This window comes from Drosophila melanogaster, chromosome 2R (assembly GCF_000001215.4).
Source record: "Drosophila melanogaster chromosome 2R".
Taxonomy (NCBI): domain Eukaryota; kingdom Metazoa; phylum Arthropoda; class Insecta; order Diptera; family Drosophilidae; genus Drosophila; species Drosophila melanogaster.
In genome coordinates this window covers 20,839,637-20,861,964 of record NT_033778.4, presented here as the reverse complement: position 1 = coordinate 20,861,964, position 22,328 = coordinate 20,839,637, and the positions used below count along the sequence as shown (strand labels likewise).

The following is a 22,328-nucleotide window of genomic DNA, read 5'->3' as shown; positions in this document are numbered from 1 at the left end:
AATCTTTTCAGTTGCCAAACTAATTTCTAACAAATTTCCATTACGCGATCGATTTGAAACTGTGTGCTTAAGATTATGCATTTGGTGACATAGTTAAAGCTTGGTAAATCTAACTTTCTTTCTGTGCATAACTGACTGCAAATCAATGACAAGTGAAAAGCTACCGAAATCCTGGCACAAAGCATTTTGCCAGCCGACTAACTGAGCCATCCTGCAGTGGGCAGTTATGCCAGGACACGACTCCAGCAGCTTGTCAAAGACTCCCAGACAACTGCCAGCCCGGAGATCCTGCCCAGTGCGAGGTATGCAGCGTGGAGTGGCAAGGAGCCCGGTCGATGGGTGAGCTGGTAAACTGGTCATGTCAATGGACGCAAAGTGTCCCTGTCCCTGTGCTACGTGACTGACATTAAGTATTGTCAGGGCACTGCCTCTTGCTTTTTTTCCATCTTTTCGCTAGCCACGTTTATTACTCTTGCAAAAATCATGCAAATGTCCTCGGCAAAGGATGCCGGGCCTGGACAGCCACGCCCCGCACCGCCCCGCCCAGCACCGGCTTATGGTCGATTTCGAGCAAAGCAAAGTGTCCTCTAATGGTAATGGGTCCTAAATGCGCCTTTCAACCTTGCCAGCTGTTGGATCCTCGATTCCTCCCACACCACGGGGAGCATTCGGGAAGTGCCAAAGCGAGAATAATGTGTCAAAACATAAAAGGGTTCCAAGGAGACACTCAATTTGAGTGCCAGCCGAGGCTCAAAAGTGAAATCTACAAAATACTTACAAGAGGCTACACTTTATCCTTAAGGATATTGCTATAGATTTGCCACATTAAACAAAAAGTTTAAACTTCTTCTTTTGCTTTAACAATTCTTTTGGCCAGCAGAGTGCGATTAAAAATCTGCAATTTCACTTCTGCAATCTGCGCCAATCAATTCGCAATCTTGGCCTCTCCCACAGCAGCATTACCATTTCCAATCCCAAACAAAATTTCATTTACATTTTATTCAGCAATTCTCTCATTTCTTCTAGTGCAGTATTTTTTCCTCGAGCGGACTCAGCGCGATTTTCAATGAGGAAAACAAATAATTTTCCTACTTTCATTTGCAGCATTTGCTCTGTAGCTGATGGTTTTGCCATTCGCTTTACGATTGCCCTTGGCGGTTCACAGTGGGAATGTTGATCAAATTGGCAAGTATTTCGTAGGAATATTGTTAAAATATTGTTCTTAGATATTACTTTATAAAGAAAGTATATGCAGTAGCCTTGAGTACGGAGATCCTTATCCCAACTTAGCTTGATTATGATATTAACCCTGTTACAAAAGCCACCAACAATTGACCTTCCACTTTTGTTACCACTTCATTAGTTACGAGCTGATTGGAAACTTCTCCCACGGTGCATTGGTTGTGACATTCCGATCCACTGCGGTGGATTCGCATCCATGGCGGACGACATCGCCAGTCGCTGGAATCCTTTGCTTCTGCTGCTGCTGGTGGCATTAATATGCAAAGTATGATATGCTCTTGAGCTGCGATTTGTTGCACTCGATTGGGCGAGCTTAAATTTACATGCAAATATTGAAACGCCAGCCACGTGCCACACAGCGAATAGAGGTTTAGCAAAGGGCAAGGACGAGGGGACAGGACAAATATTTGCAGTTCATTAATGTTGTGCTAGCGAGTGTCATTGAAATTGGATTTGTCAAATGTAATCGCATTATTATTTGAGCTGTGTTCGCTGGTATAGAGGAGCCCGCTATATGTTAAATAAAACGACTTGGTAGCATAAACTTTCTGCTCAAAGGTCAAGTTCCTCTGTTTTCATTTGGTCAAGTTTATAAAAATACGTGTTTGATAAGGTTCTTTTAGACTTAGGCCTCCTCAGTCAAAGGTGCATCTTCGACCCGTATTTGCAGTGCCCAGCACAGCACTCGCATTGCATTTCAATTAGGGGCATGTGTGTCCCCTCCCCATCCTGACCCGCATGTGGCAATGTCCCCGGATGCGACCAAGTGGAAGTAGTCACCTGGCTGAGGAGCGCGTGCCTGGCCAAGTTAAGCGGCACACGATCTGCGGGCAGTGCAACAATTGCTACCTGTTGCCCGGGACACGTGTGTCCATTTCTCCGCTCGGGGGGCAGGGAGATGGAATGGTGTGAAAGGGCGGGAAAGTCGGTGTAAAAGAGGTAAGGTGCTGGTTTTTTTTTCCCACCCCTTCCGGCGGTGACTTAATCCAAGGTGCGAAAATGCAATGAACTCGGAAAATATGCCCAGCATCAATGGATATCCATTCAAATGCCTGGCATGTGCCGCTTATCCAGGGATTTGCCTGGCATAGGAAAGCATTTCGATATACCCACCCGCTCGAAGTTATTCTGCATATTGAAATATATCCAAAGGCATGCGTGGCATTCGAGCGGCTCAAATTGCACTGGCTTTAAGAAGGCAGACATTAAGCAAGAAGGCGGAAGTTCATCAGGTAGGAGCCAGTGCGCAGAATGTGCGTTGTTTAGCCGCCCTGCAGCCGTACAATCGGCCAGGACCTGGCTGGCATTAACTGGACAAAGTACGTGTAAATCCCCGGGCCCTAATGTGTTCCTCATGGCCTATTGAACGAGGCCTATGCACGGCTAATAGGATTGCCAAAAACCCAGTGCTGGACTTGGCTGTGAGTCGGGGATCCAGCAGGATGCTGCGGCATGAATGGAGCGGCCAGAACGAGGATGTTGTCTAATCTGTGAGCGCTCGCCTTACGCTTTTGTAGCTTACACTCGCATTTGCATTTGCATCTGAATGCAATTTTAATTATACAATGCCTCCGGCAGGTCCTGCTCTGCACCGTATCTGCAAGCTGTCTCTGTCTTTGTCTGCGATTGTGATGCTCTGTCCGTGTGGCAGTGTGTCTATGTGTCTGTGTGTCGTTATCCTTATGTTTTATGCATGCGGCAACTGCGCGTTAACAGTTGCCGTTGCTGCCACTGCAGTTACCGGTTGCCATAGTCAACCGTTTGCCGATCTTTGTTATACCGCTGACCGGCTACCTCTTCTCCAGTGTCGCATGTCCGGCGTCCTTTGTCCTTTGGCCCGATTGCCCTTGCAAATGCATGCAAATTTAAACAGTGATTTCTGGCCATTCAATTGACATACAATTTTCCACTCACTACCAGGTCCAGAAAAGCAACCAACAGTGCTGGACAGTGGATTTCCTAGGCTCTGTGGTACCTCTGCTTCGCGTATCGTACTCTTAGTACACTTTTTACCTGAGTTAAAACAGTTTGTTTACCCGAAATCCAATTAAACAATATATCTGATCTGATGGGGGAAATATTGAAATGCAACTCCCTTGCATTTATATCCCTTCACTTTATTTTTATGCGCACTTTTTTATTTACGCTTTTAATCCTTTGTAGTCTTGAAAAGCTTAATAATATTTCATACGCGACTGCTACCCGTAATTAAGCATCAGGATTCGTTTGAATTTTTCTATAATTCTCAAAGTGTTCCACCTTTCACCTGTTATGTTTTATCGTGTTACCCTCCTTGGGTAAGGCGGAAGCTTAGCCAGCACTACACCCTGCATATTCATATATCCTTGGGGAAGTAGAAGAGCTGCGAGCGGAATGGGGAGCGTTAATCAAACGCTAATGAAAGTAAATCCTCCTTCGAGCGCTCAATTTGTTAACCCAGGGCGGGGATTGAACCGGGGAAATAGTATTATAAAAATACACAACGGTAAACTTCGCTAATTACATCAGGAGTAGAACGCAGTCGTCGTCGTCGAGCAGCAGAGCGCAAAATAAATTGCACCACCCACACAAGGATATGCCAGGATTTGAAGGTGAGTGGTGGGTCCGGTGGTTCAGGTGGTTCAGGTGGTTCAGGTGGGAGTAAGCTATAACTCGTTGGCGGGCGCAAGGACATGGCGCACATGCGACTCACGCAAGGACGTAATACCGACAAGGACACCCTGCGCCACGCGACTGTGACACATTCTCGTTTTTTTTCCCCACTCGCTTTCCGTCCGGCAAACTCCACAACCCAACCTCGCTGTCATCAAACGCTTAAAAAACAGGTATTTAAAAGGAGGCGACATGTTTCTTATTTCAAGGACGACAGTCGGCACGGGTAGTCAGATGTGGTCTGGACCGGGACGAGGCTTTCCGGGGAAAACGTCTATGGCATATCGGGTTGCCGGAGAAGGGGCACATTTGTTGGACCGGAAAGTGCGGATTTTTTTTCACAGATTCACAAATTGGAATTTCAATTCTAGATCAACATTTGCCTTAAATTTCGTTGGAAAACACTGCATAATTTGCAATGCTAAGAAAGCGGAGCCCTAATGAAGAGAATGGATGGCCAGCCATATCCTTGGGACTGGGTTACGAATTTCTTTAGTTGCACTGCCTGATTAATGATGGTTCCATTGGATCGAATTTGCTGCATGACTATGTGCATTGCTGTGTGCATGTGGGTGGATGTGGCAGGACCTTGGTGTTTTGGTGTGTGCACTTAACCCACTGACAGCCGCAGTTGGAAAAACTTTTGAGCTCTGCTCCAATTGCTTCGCCAACTTTAAATGCGTTTTTTTTTTTCATCGCCCTACCCTGGAAACTCTAAATTGGGGGAGTGCAAACAAAGTGAGAAATATATACAATATAAATAAATATAAATCTAGTTAAGTTTGATGTAAGTGTGACTTAAGTAATTTGTTTTTAGCCATTTTGTACTTAAAAACTGTTGCTTAAAACAATGAAATTTCCTAGATTTTCTTAAGGACTATTATATTATATTAATCATATACTACATGTGAGTATTTCATACAAGTTGCATAGTCAGGATACAAACATATTCGATTCCCCAGGGTAAGGCACTATTTTTTTTCCTGTTTTCTACGCTCCTTTTTTCATCTGGCAGAATTACTTTCGCAGTATTTTTCTTTGGCTGTTAATGCTGCGTAAGGATGTTGCCAGCCAGCCAGCCGAGTTGTTGCCTTCGCTCTGAGTTGCTCTGAACTGCTCTGTGTTGCACTGTATTCATTATTTATACGCAGGTCCTGGCAGTCAGAGGCTTTTTGCATTGTGTCTGGGCTAATAAAAACGCAGCAGCATCAGCAGTAGGAGCAAGTTGTATTTTCTAGTTGAATTGAATGCCTGCGGTTAGCTGCAACGTCGTCTCCAGGACGCAGGAATTGCTTCTGGCCAGCAGGACGACTCTTCCTTGTGCTGCTGAGTTTCTTACCCCCCCTTCTTGTTCAGCTGCCTGCAAAAAGTTTGTCCTCTGGTCAGCAGTGCGTTTTGACCACGTCCATGTCTGCATCTTGTGCAGCCAATGAATTGAATTGTTGCCTTGTATTTTGTTTTTTGCTCTCTGCCTTTCGTTATGTGCTTTTGTTTATGCAGGCGAAGCATAAATTTTCTAAGGTTTTAGTTTGTGGAAAATTAATTTTTTTTTTTTGTTGTGTTTTGTTTGTATCTGTAAAGGAGCCTTCCTGCTTATGCTGTATTTGCTTTTATTATGTTTTATGTGCCGCACAGACAGCAATGAAAAGGCCAAGGGGGGCGAGTGCGCAAAGTTCGAGTAAAAAAACAGGAGTAAATTAAAGTTTTGTTCGTCCGTCGGTCGGCTTAAATAGCCGGCAAAGTGTTTTCGTTGTCAGCTCAATTGGCCCGGAACGAGTCAAAGAGATCCGCAAATCCAGTTCGACATACAAGTTAAATGAAACCAAAGAATACCAGCAAAACTTTGGGCAGGAATCTTGAGCTATTTAAATGTTATTGAGCGTTTCTTATTGGTCTTCTGGTTTCAATTTAAGTGCGCTGTAATTAAAATGCAATTCTTCGTCGTCCCTTTGTTGGGCTAATGAGCAATTATGAGCCATCAATTGGCAGTGGCACACAAGCCTCCCGAGCTGCTAAAAACAAAGAAAATCCGCCAAAATGAACATTTTAATTGGCTTCAAAGGACACGTGCAAACACCTACGCATCCACGACACTGGCACTTCAACGAACAGCAGCGTTCAATATGATAACTCTTCCTTCCCTTAACAAAAAATAAATTAAAATGTTAATATTACGACATATGGCATAAACATAATAGATACCTACATTCAAGTCATAAAAAGTTAATCTATTTGGGCCCGCTTCTAGAATTCTGGACTCTGCTGTCCGCATAAAGAGGCGCCTCCGCGCTGCAATTCAAAAAGCGGCGACAATTGTGAATGGCTTTTGTCGATGGCCCAGGTGGCACGGTTGCGGGACAACAATCGCAGGTTGGTCCTGGGCAGGAGCTTAATCGAAAGTGGCGATTTGCCGCCCTCGTCGTTTGGCTGCTCTGCTGACTTCCGTTGGAGGCCGTCGTTAACGGGGACATTAGGTGCATATGTGCGAATTTTCTAATTAAAATTTTTTGGCAACTCACTTTGCATTGCTGGGGCAGCGACGAGCAGGTGCAAATCGCATAATGGCTTGGCTGAGGCGTTAAAACGAGTGAGAAATCTGTAGTTAACACCCGTTTCTGAGTGCTTTGGGAAGTGAAATTAAAAATGAATGTGGAGCGCATGGTGGGGAACAATAAAAGACTGCGATAAACTATAATTGCAAGTGGCTCCCACTAGTGATAAGCACATCCTGTTAAAAAGCAGGTAGGTAGGTAGTGCTGCATGCCACTAAACACACATGGGGTCAATGAAATAAATGGTAGGATAGCTTAAATATAAAACTTTAATCTTTAAATGAGCTCTGTGAAACAGTCAGCTGCGTAGAAGAATAAAACATAAATGGCAGCTAAGAAGTGGAAACTTAGACTACTTAAGATTTTAATTTGGCATTCGAAGTATCAATTAAGAATTAGCGGGTTTAAAAGCACATCTAAAAGACATAATAGCAGCTGCTCAGTAGTTTCTTCTATTGCCATAAAAGACATTAGGACAACGCTTAAATTAAATGCTTTTTATGTGCCTTTGGGGATCGAGTCCTTACCCACCACCCACCTTACCCATCCCAGACTCATGCAGTTTGGATTGGGGCATCCCCATTCACACAGTTGACTCCATTAAACAGATGCGTAGTTTCCTCAGGGTTAAGTGTTGGCCCGCAACGCCCCCCGCCAACCGTTCCATGCTCCATGCACCGATTTGGGCCCATAGCGAAAACGCTTTCGAATCGAGTGTGTAATTGGTTTTGTGGCCAGCACACACACACACACACATACACAAATGCAGGCAGGCGACTTGGAAAGTGCAGTAAAATAGGACCTCCGTTTTCCAGGACATTCGTTATGCATATGGGTGTGTGTTTGTCTACGGACGTGTGTGTGCAGACAAAAACACTCGAGAGCATCTATAAGGCGCTCTAATTAATTGTTTATGAGTCATTTGGATGGATTATTAGTGTTGTAACGATTTGTAATGACGCCTAAAACACATCTCTCACTTGTGAATTATTAAATGCCACGTTGCATAATTCCATTTGAATTATTCAGGCTGTCCTCGAATCAGCTGTACTGCCGCTTACCACCTTGAATATAATTTGCATATATCGAAGCTAAGAGGGACTTTGAGATAATTAATTTAATTACATGCCTAATGACGTTCGAGTTGTGAGTTTAAAGTTACGACTTTTTAAAGACTTAAATTACATCTAAAGCTGTTATAATTATTCTAAACAATTCAACTTAAATCTTAATTACAAATGACATTTGTTGATGTTCTGCATAAGTTCAGATTTTGTGTATCTTTTAGCTTAAAGTTACATATTTTTTAAAGGACTTAAAGGATTTTAATGATGTTCCCACCCTTAAGGATATCAAGCTTACTTCCTTTCAAGCTGTGTTCTTTTCGTTTTTTTCCTTGACTTTTCCTCCTGATTCTTATCTAACTGTCAACACTTTTGCGGTAAATTAAATTAAATCATAACTTCAATTACCAGAAAATCGACCACAAAAGCGGCCAACGGTCATTACTCTGGCCAAAACAGCACCCCTCCTCCCCCCACCTTTTTTTTTACCCACCCATCTCGCCATCCCGCTCAATTCATTAACACTTCAAAGTTTTCTGCCCCGGTCGAAAGGGAATGGAAAGAGACGGGCAGATGCTGGGCGAAAGAGAGGGGAATAGCACGCAACAAGACTCGAGGCGTTCGTTAATTTGTTAGATGAACAACAAGCTGCTGTCGCATCTCTAAGGTTTTTGCGGGGAGGCCTCCACTCCAAACATTTCCTACAGAAAAAATCTCACTGCCTTCAGGCAAACGGCAAACAATAAATAAGCGCAAAAGAGCAAGGGCTACTGTGCGAACGGGATGGCGAGCTTTACGTACGTACGTACGTATATATAGAGGAGCACACCACAACCGGAAGAAACTATTGTTCCGGAAAAGTATGCCCAGCTAGTTGCGGATGGCGGAGGGGGGAAAAAAAGCAAAAATGATTTCGCACAAACTTTTCTGTTTAGTCAATCATTTTAATTAGGTAATTTTTTTTCGCCTACTTGTCGTAAAAGTTTTAATAGACGGCCAGCGGAATGGAGTCTCTAGGTTGTTCAGTGGGGTGGGTGGTAAAAAAAAAAATAGACTCGTAACTGCATTTTGCGGTTAATTATAATGTTGAGCCTGATTACATTTGCCAAGTCTCCAGTTCCCCGGCTGGTGACTTTCAGTTAATTGCCGAGATTTGAAGTTAGTTAAATGTGGACCAAGTTGCTAGCAGCAGAATAGCCCTGTTTTGCTCCCAAGACGAGATTGGGTCATGAAATGGCCATAAAAAAGTTTCGCAAAACTTTTCTTAGTCGCTGATCAGAGCGCGCCACCACTTTTGCACCTCTTCAGCCAAAGCTGGTTTGTTGCACATTTCTGCCGACCGTGTAATTAATTTAGTTTATTCTTGCATCACAAGAATTTAAGTGAAATCAATGAATCCAGCTGCGGCAGGCAAAATCCGAGTTTTTCACTCAGCCCGGCGAACTATCTCCAAACGCCCCGGAACTTCCGCCCGCTGATGCTGGGCAACTTTTAGTCCCGGCCACGAATCGAAGTTTAAGCCAACACCCACACCCCATTCAGGTGGATGCACCTTGCATTTTAAGTGCCGCCCCATCACCGCCAGTCCGCCCACTTGTTCTGCAGCCATACGCTTGATTTCCTAACTAAGCACGCAAATGAAGCGTGTGCCCATCAAGGATGCGACTCTATCTCTCTGCGGTTGCACATGGCAGTTATACGAATACGAGTACGGTTGCGATGCGTATATATCCATTCACCTGGCCAGACGGACAGACGCAACAAGAACCAGGAATCGTGGCACGTGGAGACAGCCGCAGCGCAAGGATATGGCAAGGATATAGGAAATGGAGCGGGCGCAGTCAGGGAGCAGAGATGGGCAAAAGTGAACGGAGCTCAAACCGTGTTAAATCGTGGAAATTATGCAATTGCCATGCAACGGCCATGGACTGAGTTCCAACTGGCACAGTGGTTGGAAGCTATGTGAAATGGAATGAATATAGAAGACTAAGGATCCTTATCTAATTCTTTTAAAGAAACACATTTTCAAGTGATCCTTAGAAGTAACTAAGGACTACTTGGGAATCCTACTTTCTAAAGCTAGATAGCTGTCCTATGACATCCTTTTTGGTACCAATCTCAGTAACCATGAGGTGCACCCAAACTCACCTGATAATTTGGCAGCGCCAGCAGTCGGCAAAGTTCATTAGGAGCGCTGCCCATGGAAGCGGGTAGAAGGTATGTGTATGTGGGCATGGAGAACGTGTCGAACTAATTAGCAGATCGAACATCTAGTTCTAGCACCTCCCGAGTGCCGACTGTATATATAGGCCAGGCCACTCTCGCCGAAACTCAGTTGATGTGTACGAAAGTTGTGTTTTGTCCAATCGAACGGCCAAAAGGAATCCAGAACGCAGAGAGAGCCAAATGGCGTCCACCAAGTACGACAGCTTTGAGAAGATATGGTCTGGGCCAAAGGACAAGGAGTACTACGGTCCGGATATGACGCTGGGCGAGGTGGCACTGATCATCCTGCGTCTGTACTCGGACAAGGTGATGCAGGTGTATGATCCCACGGGCGAGGAGCTCACCGGTAGTCAGTTGCTGGAGCAAAGTCGTCGATTGGCCCACGCCTTTCAACGATTGAAGCTGCAACGCGGCGATGTGGTTGGCATTTCGGCCAAGAACACCACCTATCTCACCGAAGTGGTCATCGCAGCCCTGCTGAATGGCACACCCATCAACCCACTGCATCCGGACTTCGATGCGGGTAGAAGAAATCGGATATATATTTATATAACTCGTTAAATGCACAACTTTATACACAGAAACCACGGCCTATATGTTCGAGATCACGAAGCCCAAGGTGATATTCTGCGACCTGGACAACTACCAGACCTTGAGCGCGGTCAAAAGCAGTCTCAAGTTCAAGACGGAGATCATTCTGCTCACTGGAACTCTGCCTGGAGTGCGTAACATTCAGGATTTGCTTGCAGATGGCTGCACTGGATACGATGAGAAAACACTGTATGTAGATGTGAAACCAGAAGTTCAAAGAAAGAACCCTCAAGCTAGTCCTGATCTTCCAGCTTTGCCTGCCCGCATTTGTGTGGCGATGATACGGCCTTCATCATCACCTCCTCGGGTGTAACCGGTTTGCCAAAGGGCGTAACCCGTTCGCATCGCAGTCTGCTGAACAGTGCCAAAATGTGAGTAGAATGTGGCAAGAGCATTTGAAAAATATGACCCCTAATGGATATTAAACAGCCCTCAGCTCTTTACCTCGGATACAGTGCTGTTCTGCTTCAGTCCGCTCTATTGGATCAGCTGTATCTTCACACTGCTCGCTTCGCTGGTCAATGGATGTCGCAGGATCATCACCAATCGTCCTTTCAGCGTGGCGTACTTTGCAGACCTTGTGGAACGACACCAGGTCAGCTTTGTGCTCACAGTGCCCCACCACATGGCTCTGCTGGCCAAGAGCCCAGAGAGACAGGAGCTAGCAGCCAAGATGCAGTGTGTTCAGTCCTTCGTGTGCAGTGGCTCGAAGGTACCGATGGGCATCTGGCGGCAGTTGTACGAGCTACTGGGTGCGAACAGATTCGCCGTGCTCTACGGTCTCACAGAGACCGGAGGAATCTCCAAGAATGTGGGAGGTCCACTGGGCAGCGAGGGCAGGTTGCTGCGAAATGTCCAGGTTCGCGTGGTAGACCCACACGGTCAGTCCTTGGGCCCCAACCAGACGGGCCAGATCCTGGTGCGGCTCAACCTTCGCTGGGGCGGCTACTATCACAATCCGCAGGAGACCCAGGTGACCGTCACGCCCGACGGCAAGTGGTTGCTCACCGGCGATCATGGATACTTTGACGATGAGGGCTGCCTGCACTTTCAGTCCCGTGACACCGATGTCTTCAAGTACAATCACTTCCCCATTTATCCCAAGCAGATCGAGGACGTGATTCTCCATCTGCCCGGAGTCCACGAAGTGGCTGTCTTCGGAATTCCCGATGAGGTGTCCACCAATCTTACAGCCTGTGCAGTGGTTCGGAATGAGGATGAGTTGGGTGCCCAGCTGACCGAGGCGGATGTCAAGGGAGTTGTGGCACAACATCTAAGCGATGCCTTCCACATCCGCGGAGGAGTCTTCTTTGTGGACAATCTGCCGAAGACGCAGAACAGTAAGGTGCAGCGCAGGAAGATCTGGTCGCAGTTGAGCGAGGCAACCACACATTTGTGAGATAAGATTTATGCTAAATATACAATACATGAGTTGTTTATAATCGTGTTTAATAAATGTAAACACAGTGAATCATCACAAGAACTGTGAAAGAAATTAAAAAGTTTCCATGTCTGCTGGACGGCTCGATTTGATTAGCGGAAAACAGAGGCGGCTCCGACTTGCCAATGAGTAAATCAGCATCTATTTTAGTTGACACTGGCGACAAGCATCGATGTCTTGCCGTGTCCTACTAATTAACAGCTCCACTTTGTTTTCCGTACTCCCCGAGCCATATAAAACCCAAATGAGACGCAATAAAGCACTTATTCGATCGCCGGACGTTGGAAAACACTATGAGCTGTGAGGTGCACTACGATGCCGCTTCGCGGACTTGGTTTGGACCGCGTGGCAAGGACTTCTACGGTCCAGAAATGACCCTGGGCGAGGTCATCATGCGCGTGCTGCAGATTAACGCAGATCAGGTGATGCAAATATGTGATACCACGGGTCAGGAGCTCACCGGTGCTCAGTTGGCTCAGCAGAGTGCCCGCATAGCACAGGCCTTCAAGAGATTGGGTCTACGGAGGGGCGATGTCGTTGGCATATCGGCCAATAACTCGACGTATTTAACCAGTGTGATAATTGCGGCTTTGCTCCGTGGCATCCCCATTAATCCACTGCATCCGGAGTTTACTGAAGGTGAGGTTCAAAACTCCTGTACTTACTTTAGTATGCTTACTATTATGATGAAATTAAATTCCCTTTCAGAGACTGTCAAATACATGTACGACATTACCGAGCCGAAGGTTATCTTCTGCGATGTAGAAAACTACCATATAATAAAGACGGTCAATGGAAAACTACAAAATCCCGCCAAGATCTATCTGGTCAATGGAAAATTAGAAGGAGTGCTGGACATAAGCGAGATGCTAAATGATGAAGACAGCATTACAGCAGCCGCGTAAGTTTCTGTGTATTTCGCGATGAACTAAATCAATTCTAATAGATGTTTTCTAATTTTAGGTATGTTCCTTGTCCAAAACTACACGGCGATCACACCGCATTCATTGTGTGCTCCTCGGGAACCACGGGAATGCCAAAAGGCGTCACTCGATCCCATCGAAGTTTACTCTGTAACTGCAAGAAGTATGTTTTCATTTAACCTGCCATCTTCTTGGATATCACCTTTTCCATATATTTATGATACAATTTCTAAGCAATCAGAACGATTACTATATATTTTCAATTATTAATATTATGAGGAATAATACTATCTCCTTACAGTCCGAACACCTACACCCGAGATAGCGTGCTGCTCTCGTTCAGTCCCCTCTACTGGATATCGGGAACCATAATCCTTCTGGCCTCGCTCCTCAATGGTTGTCGTCGCATAATCACCAATCGTCCATACAGCGTGGAGTACCTGCTCCAACTGGTGGCGAGGCACAAGGTGACCTTTCTGTTCCTGGCCTCCCATCAGATTGCCCTGCTATCCAAGCATGACAGTGATGTGATGGAACTGAAGGCCCAGCTCCAATCCATACGGGTTTTGATTGGAGCTGGATCTAAAGTGTGCAAGGCGGTGTGTCGCAGGATGTACGAGTTGATTGGTAACCAGAGATTTGTTGTGGGCTATGGGCTGTCCGAGATGGGCGGACTGAGCAAAAACGTGGGTGGACCAGTGGGTTGCGAGGGCAAGGTTATGCGGAATGTTGAGCTGCGGGTGCTGGACAAACTGAAGATGCCACTTGGCATCAATGAAGTGGGCATCATCTACGCCCGTTTGCGGTTCAAGTGGGCAGGCTACTACCGAAACCCGGAGGCCACTCGAAGAGCCCTCAGCTCCGACGGCATGTGGTTTCGCACGGGAGACATCGGTTACCTTGACAGCGAGGGGTATCTGTACATCCAGACCCGTGACACCGATGTCTTCAAGTTCAACAACTTCCAGATCTATCCCGAGCAGATCGAGGAGTTCATCCTCAGATTGCCCGGCGTCAGTGAGGCCTGTGTCTTCGGCATACCCGACGCGGTGAGCACCAATCTTACGGCCTGCGCCGTGGTCCGCACCAAAAGTCCGGAGGGGGAACGCCTTACGGCGGATCACATCCGAAACATTGTGGAACACCACTTGAGCGGAGCCTACCACATTCGAGGAGGTGTGTATTTCATCGACAGTCTGCCAAAAACACCCAATGATAAACTGCAGAGGCGAAAGGTCCTGGGCCTCGTACAGCAGCTCGAACTTAAAGCTGAATAAAAAATAGTTACCACATCTTTTCCGAGTGTTTTACCTCTAAAAGCATTTAATAATTGATGCATTTTCTAGATTGATTATTTTTAAAAGCAAAGTACTGAACTCTCGACATCAAACCACTGTGCTTTCTTACAGGCTGCTGGCTAACTAATGTCGGCAACTCAATGAATTCTAATCGAGATTCAAATTGTAAAAGCCCTGTCCAAAGGCTTTCGAGGAAGGGGTCTTGGACTTGGATGCTATCCTTGTGGGAGGGGTAGGTCCTGGGACCTGGGACCCATTGGCCATGCCAATGACAAGCAATTTGTTATTTGTGGCACCCCTGCGGCTGCGACTCCAGTTGCCGGGGCGTAAAAACATCGACTCGGTCAGATATTCAACATAAAATGAATTGAAAAATTAAAATTGCAATATGCAAGGGGCAATGGGCATTGGGCAGTGGGCATTGGGCAATGGTCAGTTGGCCATCACCCCATGGTGATGGACAAAACATACATATTTTATTGGTTTCTGTTTCTGTTTGGGGTTTTTAGGACTTTCAGAATCGAAGCCAGTTTGCACATTTTCGACATTTGACAAATTCCGGAATGAAATGCTCGACAAAACACGATTCAATTTGCCTTTGCCCCTTTCCACACGAGTTGCACAAATAGCGTAATATGACCAGTTAGCGGGGGAGGGAAGAGGAGGCTAAGCCCTATAGCCACATGGTCCTGTCGGATCGGGTGGATCCTGGCCTCCTGGTCCGGTCTCATTCCGAATCCGAATCCGAAGCTGTGTGGCGGCCGTCTGCATTCTGCAACTAATGCGGATTATCCCGGGGCTTTGCAAACTGCACCCAAGGTGTAAATTTGTGTGCCAGGGATTTGCATGACCAACGAATAACTGAATGAATCAAGGCAGGAATAAGTCGGTGAGTGAATGAATGAATGGGTAAGTGAATGGACGCGCTAGGGCCAAGTGAGTTGCTTAACAATTTCAGCTTAGGGGGTTAAGGCAAAAGAAGGTCAGCAGCCCAGTCTTCTAAGCCTCTTTCCTTTCCTAATTTCGAAGGATTCAACTCTGCTGGAATTCCTCAAGCCACACGTAACTGGAAAATAAACGATTTACATAAATTAAGTGCAGCACTCCAGTTGTGTATCCCATTTTCCAATTTTAGAAGTTCGAAAAAGATTAGTCTGGCTAAATCTATCGAGAAGTGATGTTGAATTCGAAATGTTTTCCTTTGTTTTGTATAACCCATGCGAAAGTATGTAGACAAATTTTACCGATTTAAAAACTAGCAAATATTTCATTGACAATTGTTAGGCAACTGCAACCGCAGTTGCGAGTGCATTTAAGCATCAGGTAAACATAGCAAAAATGTACATTGTAATGTGTTGCGCATTTTATTTGCCTTGTACATTTGGCAAACATTGCCATGAAACAAAAAGCTGAAATTTATGCTTTAAATTTTCATCAAGGAAACGCGCAGCATATGGAAATATGCAAATAGCAGCAAGCACACAACAACAAAACAATAACTGTACAGAAAGTGCAACAAAAATACACCCCAGCACACCGAACCCACTCAACCCGACCGAACTGGGAATTTAGATAAGTTCGTTACCCCCCTGCCACTTTCCATGCTGACTGGTAATCAAACAAACATTTTCGGTGCTGGCCAGGGTGGATCTACGAAAAAAAAGGGAGAGCGCTCACGGGATATCCCGCATATGTCCTGCGCCACGGAACATGTCCTGCGTCTCGATCGCCGAGCTCTCGCACATCTGCCGTGCGTTGATTTCGCCTCCTCGGCGGAGGGTTGAAATGTTTGCCCAGCTCATAGTGGTGGCAACTATTGGTGGCACGCAGCAGTTGTCCGTTACTTTCGATGCCACTCACTGCGCACCTGGACTATGGAAGTTGGGAAATCTACTGGCAACAGCCCTCATTTCCCTGCAAATGAAATTAGGAACTTGTTTCTTATCATGTCGATGGGATGGTGGGATAACAATAAATTACTGAACAATTACAACTGATCAACTCAATAGAACTTGACTGTGTATATGAATATGTAATGTTTTAAAGCTAGCTTAAAAGTTGTTTTATATACTATCCACACCACCTAAGTTGCCCCTGACACGTGCCACATCGCCTGCAAAAACCACAGTTGGTGTGCTCGGTATATGGGTGGGATGCATTGCAAATGCTCTGCGGCGGGGTAATATTTAACGAAGTTAGCACTGCTCCGAGGTCCTGACTCAGGGGCCACATTCAAATCAACTTCGGGTCCATGCAATTTTTATGCCCCGCCCCCATGAGCAACCACCCACCGCCCACATCCCTGCGATGGGCCTACACGTGCATCTGACTTGTGGTCACCGGCCTGGATTCCCCAAAGTCCGAGTTTAGGTGTGGGTCATCCTGCCGCTGGACAGGGACATCTCGCCCGTGTTTGTCGGTTAATAAAATGTGTGTTTTTGTTGCCGTGCGGTTGCCTATGCGCCTGCCACGCCCACACTGCGCATACATTAAGCGCCCTTTGTGGGGAGCACCCTTATGCGACCTGCTGCGGCAGCTACTTTTATCTGCTCAATGCGCTCGAGCGTGCCCCGGCTGCCAATGAGGCATAAATTCTTGATTTTACGCAGTTTTGATTGATGGCAAAGGATGTGTGAAAAATACCACCCCACACCTTAAAAAAAAAACGTGGAAATGGCGAGTTTTGTATTATAATGTAAATAACAAATTGTATATTGCAAATGCTTAATATTGTCGTGCTTTAATAATGTTATATGTTTGCAATATATTATAATATTTTTTGATATAATTATAATTAAAAGAAAAATTTTGATTTAGTTTAGTTCTCTGTGCATGTAGGGGAATCCCGTGAAAGATGCTGGCTCGGAAGTTGAGGGTTTTTGCGAGGCTCCTGAAAATCCCCGAAAACGGCAAAAACACATAATATTACAATCGGATTCGATGTGAAAGCTGCGGGCCCCAAAAGATAAACACACAAAACTTATCCGCACACAATAGAATCGAAAATTCACGTTTTTTTTTGTGTGTTCGTGTGACAAAAGTAGACTTGATAAGATTTTGAATGGAAAAGGTGCAACCCAAAGTATTTAATACGCGTTCACATCCTGGATTAGATAAGCCAAAGAAAACATTTGCAAATTTTGAGAAATATAAATGCCGAACCTGAAATGCTCTTTATGATTTTTAATTGCGTAATAGCTAAAGAATTTTCATTAAGTTACAAGCTGAGAGTGGGTATATATACAATATATATTTATTATTATCATAACTCAAAGTCCGAAATCCATAAATATAAAGTTGCTGATGTCCTGAATTTCCATACTAATGATTTCTTCGAGCGGCGGACGTGAGGATCTGCAGCTGTTGTGCTGGCTTTAATTTCCTTGGGACAGGAAGCCCACAACCGGAAAACTTTCTTATCCCGAATGGGAGCACAAGGATAGCAAGAGCAACAAGAATATCGGTGGTGTATGGTAGTTGGGAAAAAGGACGCGTGTCCTAACGCCTGCCAGCCGTCTGTCTGGCCACGCTTCGCGGCGCCTACGCAGGACATGACAGGCGGAGGGGTGGGATCCTCCTCGGGAATAGGTGCCAGGATAAGGGTTGGACGCTGTAGCTCCTTGGGGGTGGGGTGCCGACGAGGTCTTGGCACACGCCGCTGGCGTCTCAGTTGAGCGCTTCTTGGTCAGGGCCCACTGAATAATAGTTCACTTTTCATCGCAGATAGGGAAATATATAAATAAGCATTCACGAATGGCAGATCCAGATCCTTGCCCCCTTACCCATTTGCCTCTCGGCCACCAGTTTGTTCTCTCCTCTTGTATGGATTATAATTTCTGAAGACACGCAATCGCACGCCCACAAAACGCCCACGTTTGGACCTTAACTTTACACGATAAAAATAAACATATATTCATACAAGCTTGGCATACATTTTATATACCCAAAACATCAATTTGTGGGCTTTTGAGATAATTAAATAATTTTATAATATTTACATTAAGCATAACTTCTTCTAACGGCGCGACCTTGAACTCCTCGAACTCAACTTGCTGTGTACCAGGAAAATTCATCATTAAATTACGTCTGAGAAAAGAAATTGTATGAGGAAGAAGCCGCCGCAGCAGAAAAAGTTGGCGAAATCATTTATCCTGCCGCCGGACCAAGGCTGTTGAAAGAAGCGAAATTTTCATGGAACACTCCTTATTGCTTGCTGCCATGTTTGTCTTGCAATGCGAGGGAAAAACAAACGCCCCCCAACGCCAGCCACGCCCACTCATTCCGGGTAGGCAGCTTAGTTCATTTGCTCGCAGAAAAATAAGCTTGCCTTTGCTGTATTTAAGCAAATATTTGATATGCTCCAGAATGCTGCGATGCAGCACGGCAAACGTTGAAAGCTTAAAGCATAAATCAATATTTGTCACAGCAAATGGGGAGCACATCGCTCTTGATCGCATACGGCAATGTAGCGGACTTGAAAATATATATTACAAAAAAAAAAAAAAGTTAATGCGGAAAAGGTGGGGTTTTTGGAGCTACCCGATAAGATAGGCCAGGTGGAGTTCGAGCTCGAGTTGGGCAAACAATCGGGGCCGTCTGATAAGGCATTATGGCTCTCCAAGCTGAACCATTTACAAATGAACTCCTCGAACAAACATTTAAGGTATGCGCAGCCATTGGGACTTGTATGGAAATTAAACCCTATTCTCCCATTCATTTTTATTTGCTAGCAACAAACATATTTTTTCAACACGCGGAGCAGCGCGGCAAAAAGGAATTGCATTTTTATTGCAGTCTGCAGAAAAGAGAACGTGGGAAACCAGTTTTTTTCCCTATTTAATCTATAATAACTTTCTGATTGCGATGATTCGCGGTAAAAATCGAAATAAAAAGGACATAAAACGTGTGCACAACTTTAATTCATTTTCACCCAATCAAAATTACATTTTCATTACGCGTAACAGCATTGGAGTTGAGTTCGATTTCTTTTTTATACATTTACCGGGTGTTAAACTACTGCCAAAAAAAGTGTTTTGTAAATAACTTTCAGAACATGTAATAGGTTTGTTTGCATAAAAAAAATAATGGCCAATCGACCAATGCAATGTTTACCAAAAAAAATCAATTTCTCGCCTTCTCAATTTAAACAGGAAAAGAAATATAACTTTTAGCCCATTTTAAATAATGTCAATGCGTTTAAATTGTTTAAGTACTACTCAGTAAAGAAAAAAGTTGTATAAAACTCACATCAAGCGATTGAGGCACATTTACAGCTATCGAGAAAGATTGTTATGATTACTATAATTTTTTTTGTGGATCTGAAGCACACTTTTTTTAACTCCATATGTAAGTTCGAAAGGGTTGACTAGCACTTAAGTTGGCTTGGTAGCCGAGCATCTAAATTACATGGCCCACTGGCTGGCTAGCTGGCCAGATCCTGGCTTATATCCGCTTCTGGCCATCTGGCTGCACTGGCTCAGTGCTGCAGCTACATTCAATTAATTTTACACGATGTAGCGAAAATCCAGCCCAGAAACATGAAAGAATATCCAGCGGAGCGGGGGGCGGTGGGCGTTTGGAACGGGGAGCTAACGATAATTTTCCAACAGAAAGGACGAGAGCGGCAGGATGTCAGCGGAGCAGGGGAAGGGGGGGAAGTTTAAAGCAAAAACTACGTTGTAATAACATTTTAACGATATTAGCACGAAAAATGTGGCCCGGCATACAAAAGCGGAAAGTGGAAAGCTTAACGATGCTAAACGAGTGCAGTCTGTGCGTGTGTGAGTGCGACAGAAAGGGCCAGATGGAGCGAGAGAGCGAGAGAGAGAGGCGAAAGGATGCGACACTCACACTCTCACACTTTCTTTGCCACGCACACACACACACACACATGTAAAGCGAAGGCTGTTAGCTTCGCTTTTGCGGCTGCCAAAGAAATCTACAGCGCAAATTGTTCAAATATTTTGGCTTTGCCACGCACACAAGCACATCCAGCCCCGCCCCCCTCAAGCCCCCACTCCCCCCTTTCCACCACTTTTCTTTTCGCTGCTGGACAGAACAACAGATGGGACGGGTGGTGGGGCCGGGGGGTAAACATTGTTCAAATGCAGCGAGTTGTTACATAATCCTCGCTGCCTCCAAAAACATATGTTATTGCACAGAACGCGCTCTGACCCCCTCCCCAAAAAAACCACCCACCAGACGTCCTCCAAAACCCCCCCCCCCCCCACAATCCCCCGTTCATCCTTTTATTCCAGCCGCATAATGGCAAAGTGAAAAGAGTTTTGCTTTCGGCAGCCTTCTTAAAGCACCAACTCGCGAGCTGCCATGGTATTACATGCCACAGCATAAATCCATTTATACACTTTCAAAAAAAGCGGTTAATTTTACCTAACTAAATAATTTAAATGCAGTTTTCATGCACTGCATGAATAACCACTTGGAAATTATAGGAATTTGTTCGACAGTGGAATTTTCTGCTTCATTTCACACTTAAAAACTGGACAGACTTTGTTAAGTGTTCGCTGTGGCCCAGTGCCGTTAGACCCCCCCCCCCACTTGCCCCTCCCCTTTATCCTTTCACCATCGTGCACCCACAACATCTCTATCTCTTTCGCCACATAGCCATCTCACTTACTCATTCGGAATGCGTGCGCCCGAGTTTATGCAATGTTTTTTCGCTTGTTTCGCGGCACTGTCAACAGTTTTATTCCGTCCACCCGCCGCCCGCCGCCCATCGACTATATCCTTCCACTTTTCGCGGTCTTCCATTCTTTTGGCTTGTTAATATAAGGCAGGCGCCATCGCCGCATTGTTGTTCTAGCAGATAGGCCAGCTCCGCTCTGTTGGTCCACACTTATAAATTGTGTGATTTACCCCCAGCGCCAGTTTAAACAACAATGTGCGTCAAGTGAAGCATGTGCATGAGTGCGAGTCCTTCCTCCTGGAAGTGCCATAGTGTGCGTGCGTCTGTGTGTGTGTGTGTGAGTGTGTGTGAGGCGTTAAAACAAAAGTCAACAAAGCCGCTCCTCCACTGTGTCTGTATGTGTGCGTGTAAGCTACTAAAATAGTAAATTATGAGAGTGCACACAAAGGCAGCCGCAGCAGCTGCAGCAAGAACAACAACGTGCGGCCAGGCCAGGATGCATCCACCGCTCAAGACAAACATGAGCGCGTTGCATACTTATGTGGGCGCCAAGTGCCTTTGAACTTTGCCCTCAGCATTGGCTATGACTTAATAAGCAGCCCACTCGCGAGCAAGGACATCCATGGTAATCCCACAGTTTGCTAAGGCGGATAAACACGCTGCGGTCAAGTCAGAGAAAGGTGTCATGTGCGACAAAGATTTTCTCAAGGAAAATATAAACTTTGAGGACAAACAATAGGGCTATTAAGCTGTTTAACAAGTACTTGGGCAGCCCTAGTAACGTAAAACAAAATCCCTACATACAATTATAGCTAGGAAATTCCGTTTAAATATCTGAATTTCTTTTAAAGAAAATCCACTCAATAAAGCACTATAAGCGTGATGCAGCTTCTCTCGTTCAACGCCAAGTTGAAGTAAAGTACCTAAAGTCATGTATACTAAAACGGCTTTATGTTTACCAGCTTACAGAACCCCCCCATTCAAAGTTGAATCAGACGAATTAGCTAATGCTTGTTTGCTGCGAAGTCTTTGAAAAGCCTTTGACCGCGCGCTCAATAGAACCGCAACAGCAACAGCAACAGCGGCAGCAACAGCAAGTGCAACAATGTCAATGCACTGCGTTGCTGATAAGAGTTGCTGCAGCAAGTTTAGAGTTTCGCGCTGGTTCCGCTGCCACGAACATTCAACTCAAGGTAAACAAGCGGGCTCCCAGCGACTTGTTGCTATCTTCTATCTTTCTCTGACAGTCGCGATTTCGATTTCGCTACGTCGGTAGGTCGTTAAATTATTTTCTTTACTGCTGCCGCGTGCTCTTCACTTCTACTTCAGCTGTGAAGACGCGGCGATAAGGAAGGCAGCTCCGCAAAAAAAAAAGCTGAGCCAGCGCCAAGTGCAACTTGAGGCGCCTGCGGAGGCGTCGGGTTTCCGCTGCTTCGATCCGAGCCATCGAATATTTACCCATACTCCTTATACCGACGATTTCCGCAAACTTGGCACTTCGAAAGGTGAATTTCAGACTGTCTCAGATACAGAAGTTAATCACTTCGCGATCTGTGGCGTCTCTCTTTTGCGCGCTGACACACAGAAACTTCGCCGGTGACTCACGACATCTGAGAGTGTTGCTTATTGTTTTCTTTTCACAGATAGCTCTTTGAACTCATGCTGCAAATATGTCGCACAAATCGAGCTAAGC

General features: G+C 45.4%; 2 protein-coding genes across 2 annotated transcripts; both read left to right on the top strand.

The window, feature by feature from the left end:
* The first annotated feature begins 9,839 nt into the window (after positions 1-9,839).
* On the top strand, positions 9,840-11,819 carry CG9993 (uncharacterized protein). Its single transcript, NM_137674.2, has 4 exons — positions 9,840-10,259; positions 10,318-10,516; positions 10,579-10,698; positions 10,757-11,819. Exons 1-4 carry the CDS (start codon positions 9,917-9,919, stop codon positions 11,724-11,726), a joined length of 1,632 nt encoding a protein of 543 aa, NP_611518.1. The 5' UTR covers positions 9,840-9,916; the 3' UTR covers positions 11,727-11,819.
* Positions 11,820-12,025: 206 nt separating this feature from the next.
* CG17999 (uncharacterized protein) lies at positions 12,026-13,985 on the top strand. The gene is made up of 4 exons (NM_137673.3): positions 12,026-12,407; positions 12,477-12,669; positions 12,732-12,854; positions 12,993-13,985. Exons 1-4 carry the CDS (start codon positions 12,062-12,064, stop codon positions 13,966-13,968), a joined length of 1,638 nt encoding a protein of 545 aa, NP_611517.1. The 5' UTR covers positions 12,026-12,061; the 3' UTR covers positions 13,969-13,985.
* The last annotated feature ends 8,343 nt before the right edge of the window (positions 13,986-22,328 follow it).

What these genes read in the sequence shown, in the direction of transcription:
- CG9993 (NM_137674.2), top strand. Translation starts at nt 9,917, where the DNA reads ATGGCGTCCACCAAGTACGACAGCTTTGAGAAGATATGGTCTGGGCCA. An exon ending in GCATCCGGACTTCGATGCGG is followed by an intron (nt 10,260 to 10,317) that starts GTAGAAGAAATC and finishes CTTTATACACAG; the next exon opens with AAACCACGGCCTATATGTTC. An exon ending in CTGCTGAACAGTGCCAAAAT is followed by an intron (nt 10,699 to 10,756) that starts GTGAGTAGAATG and finishes GATATTAAACAG; the next exon opens with CCCTCAGCTCTTTACCTCGG.
- CG17999 (NM_137673.3), top strand. Translation starts at nt 12,062, where the DNA reads ATGAGCTGTGAGGTGCACTACGATGCCGCTTCGCGGACTTGGTTTGGA. An exon ending in GCATCCGGAGTTTACTGAAG is followed by an intron (nt 12,408 to 12,476) that starts GTGAGGTTCAAA and finishes ATTCCCTTTCAG; the next exon opens with AGACTGTCAAATACATGTAC. An exon ending in GACAGCATTACAGCAGCCGC is followed by an intron (nt 12,670 to 12,731) that starts GTAAGTTTCTGT and finishes TTCTAATTTTAG; the next exon opens with GTATGTTCCTTGTCCAAAAC.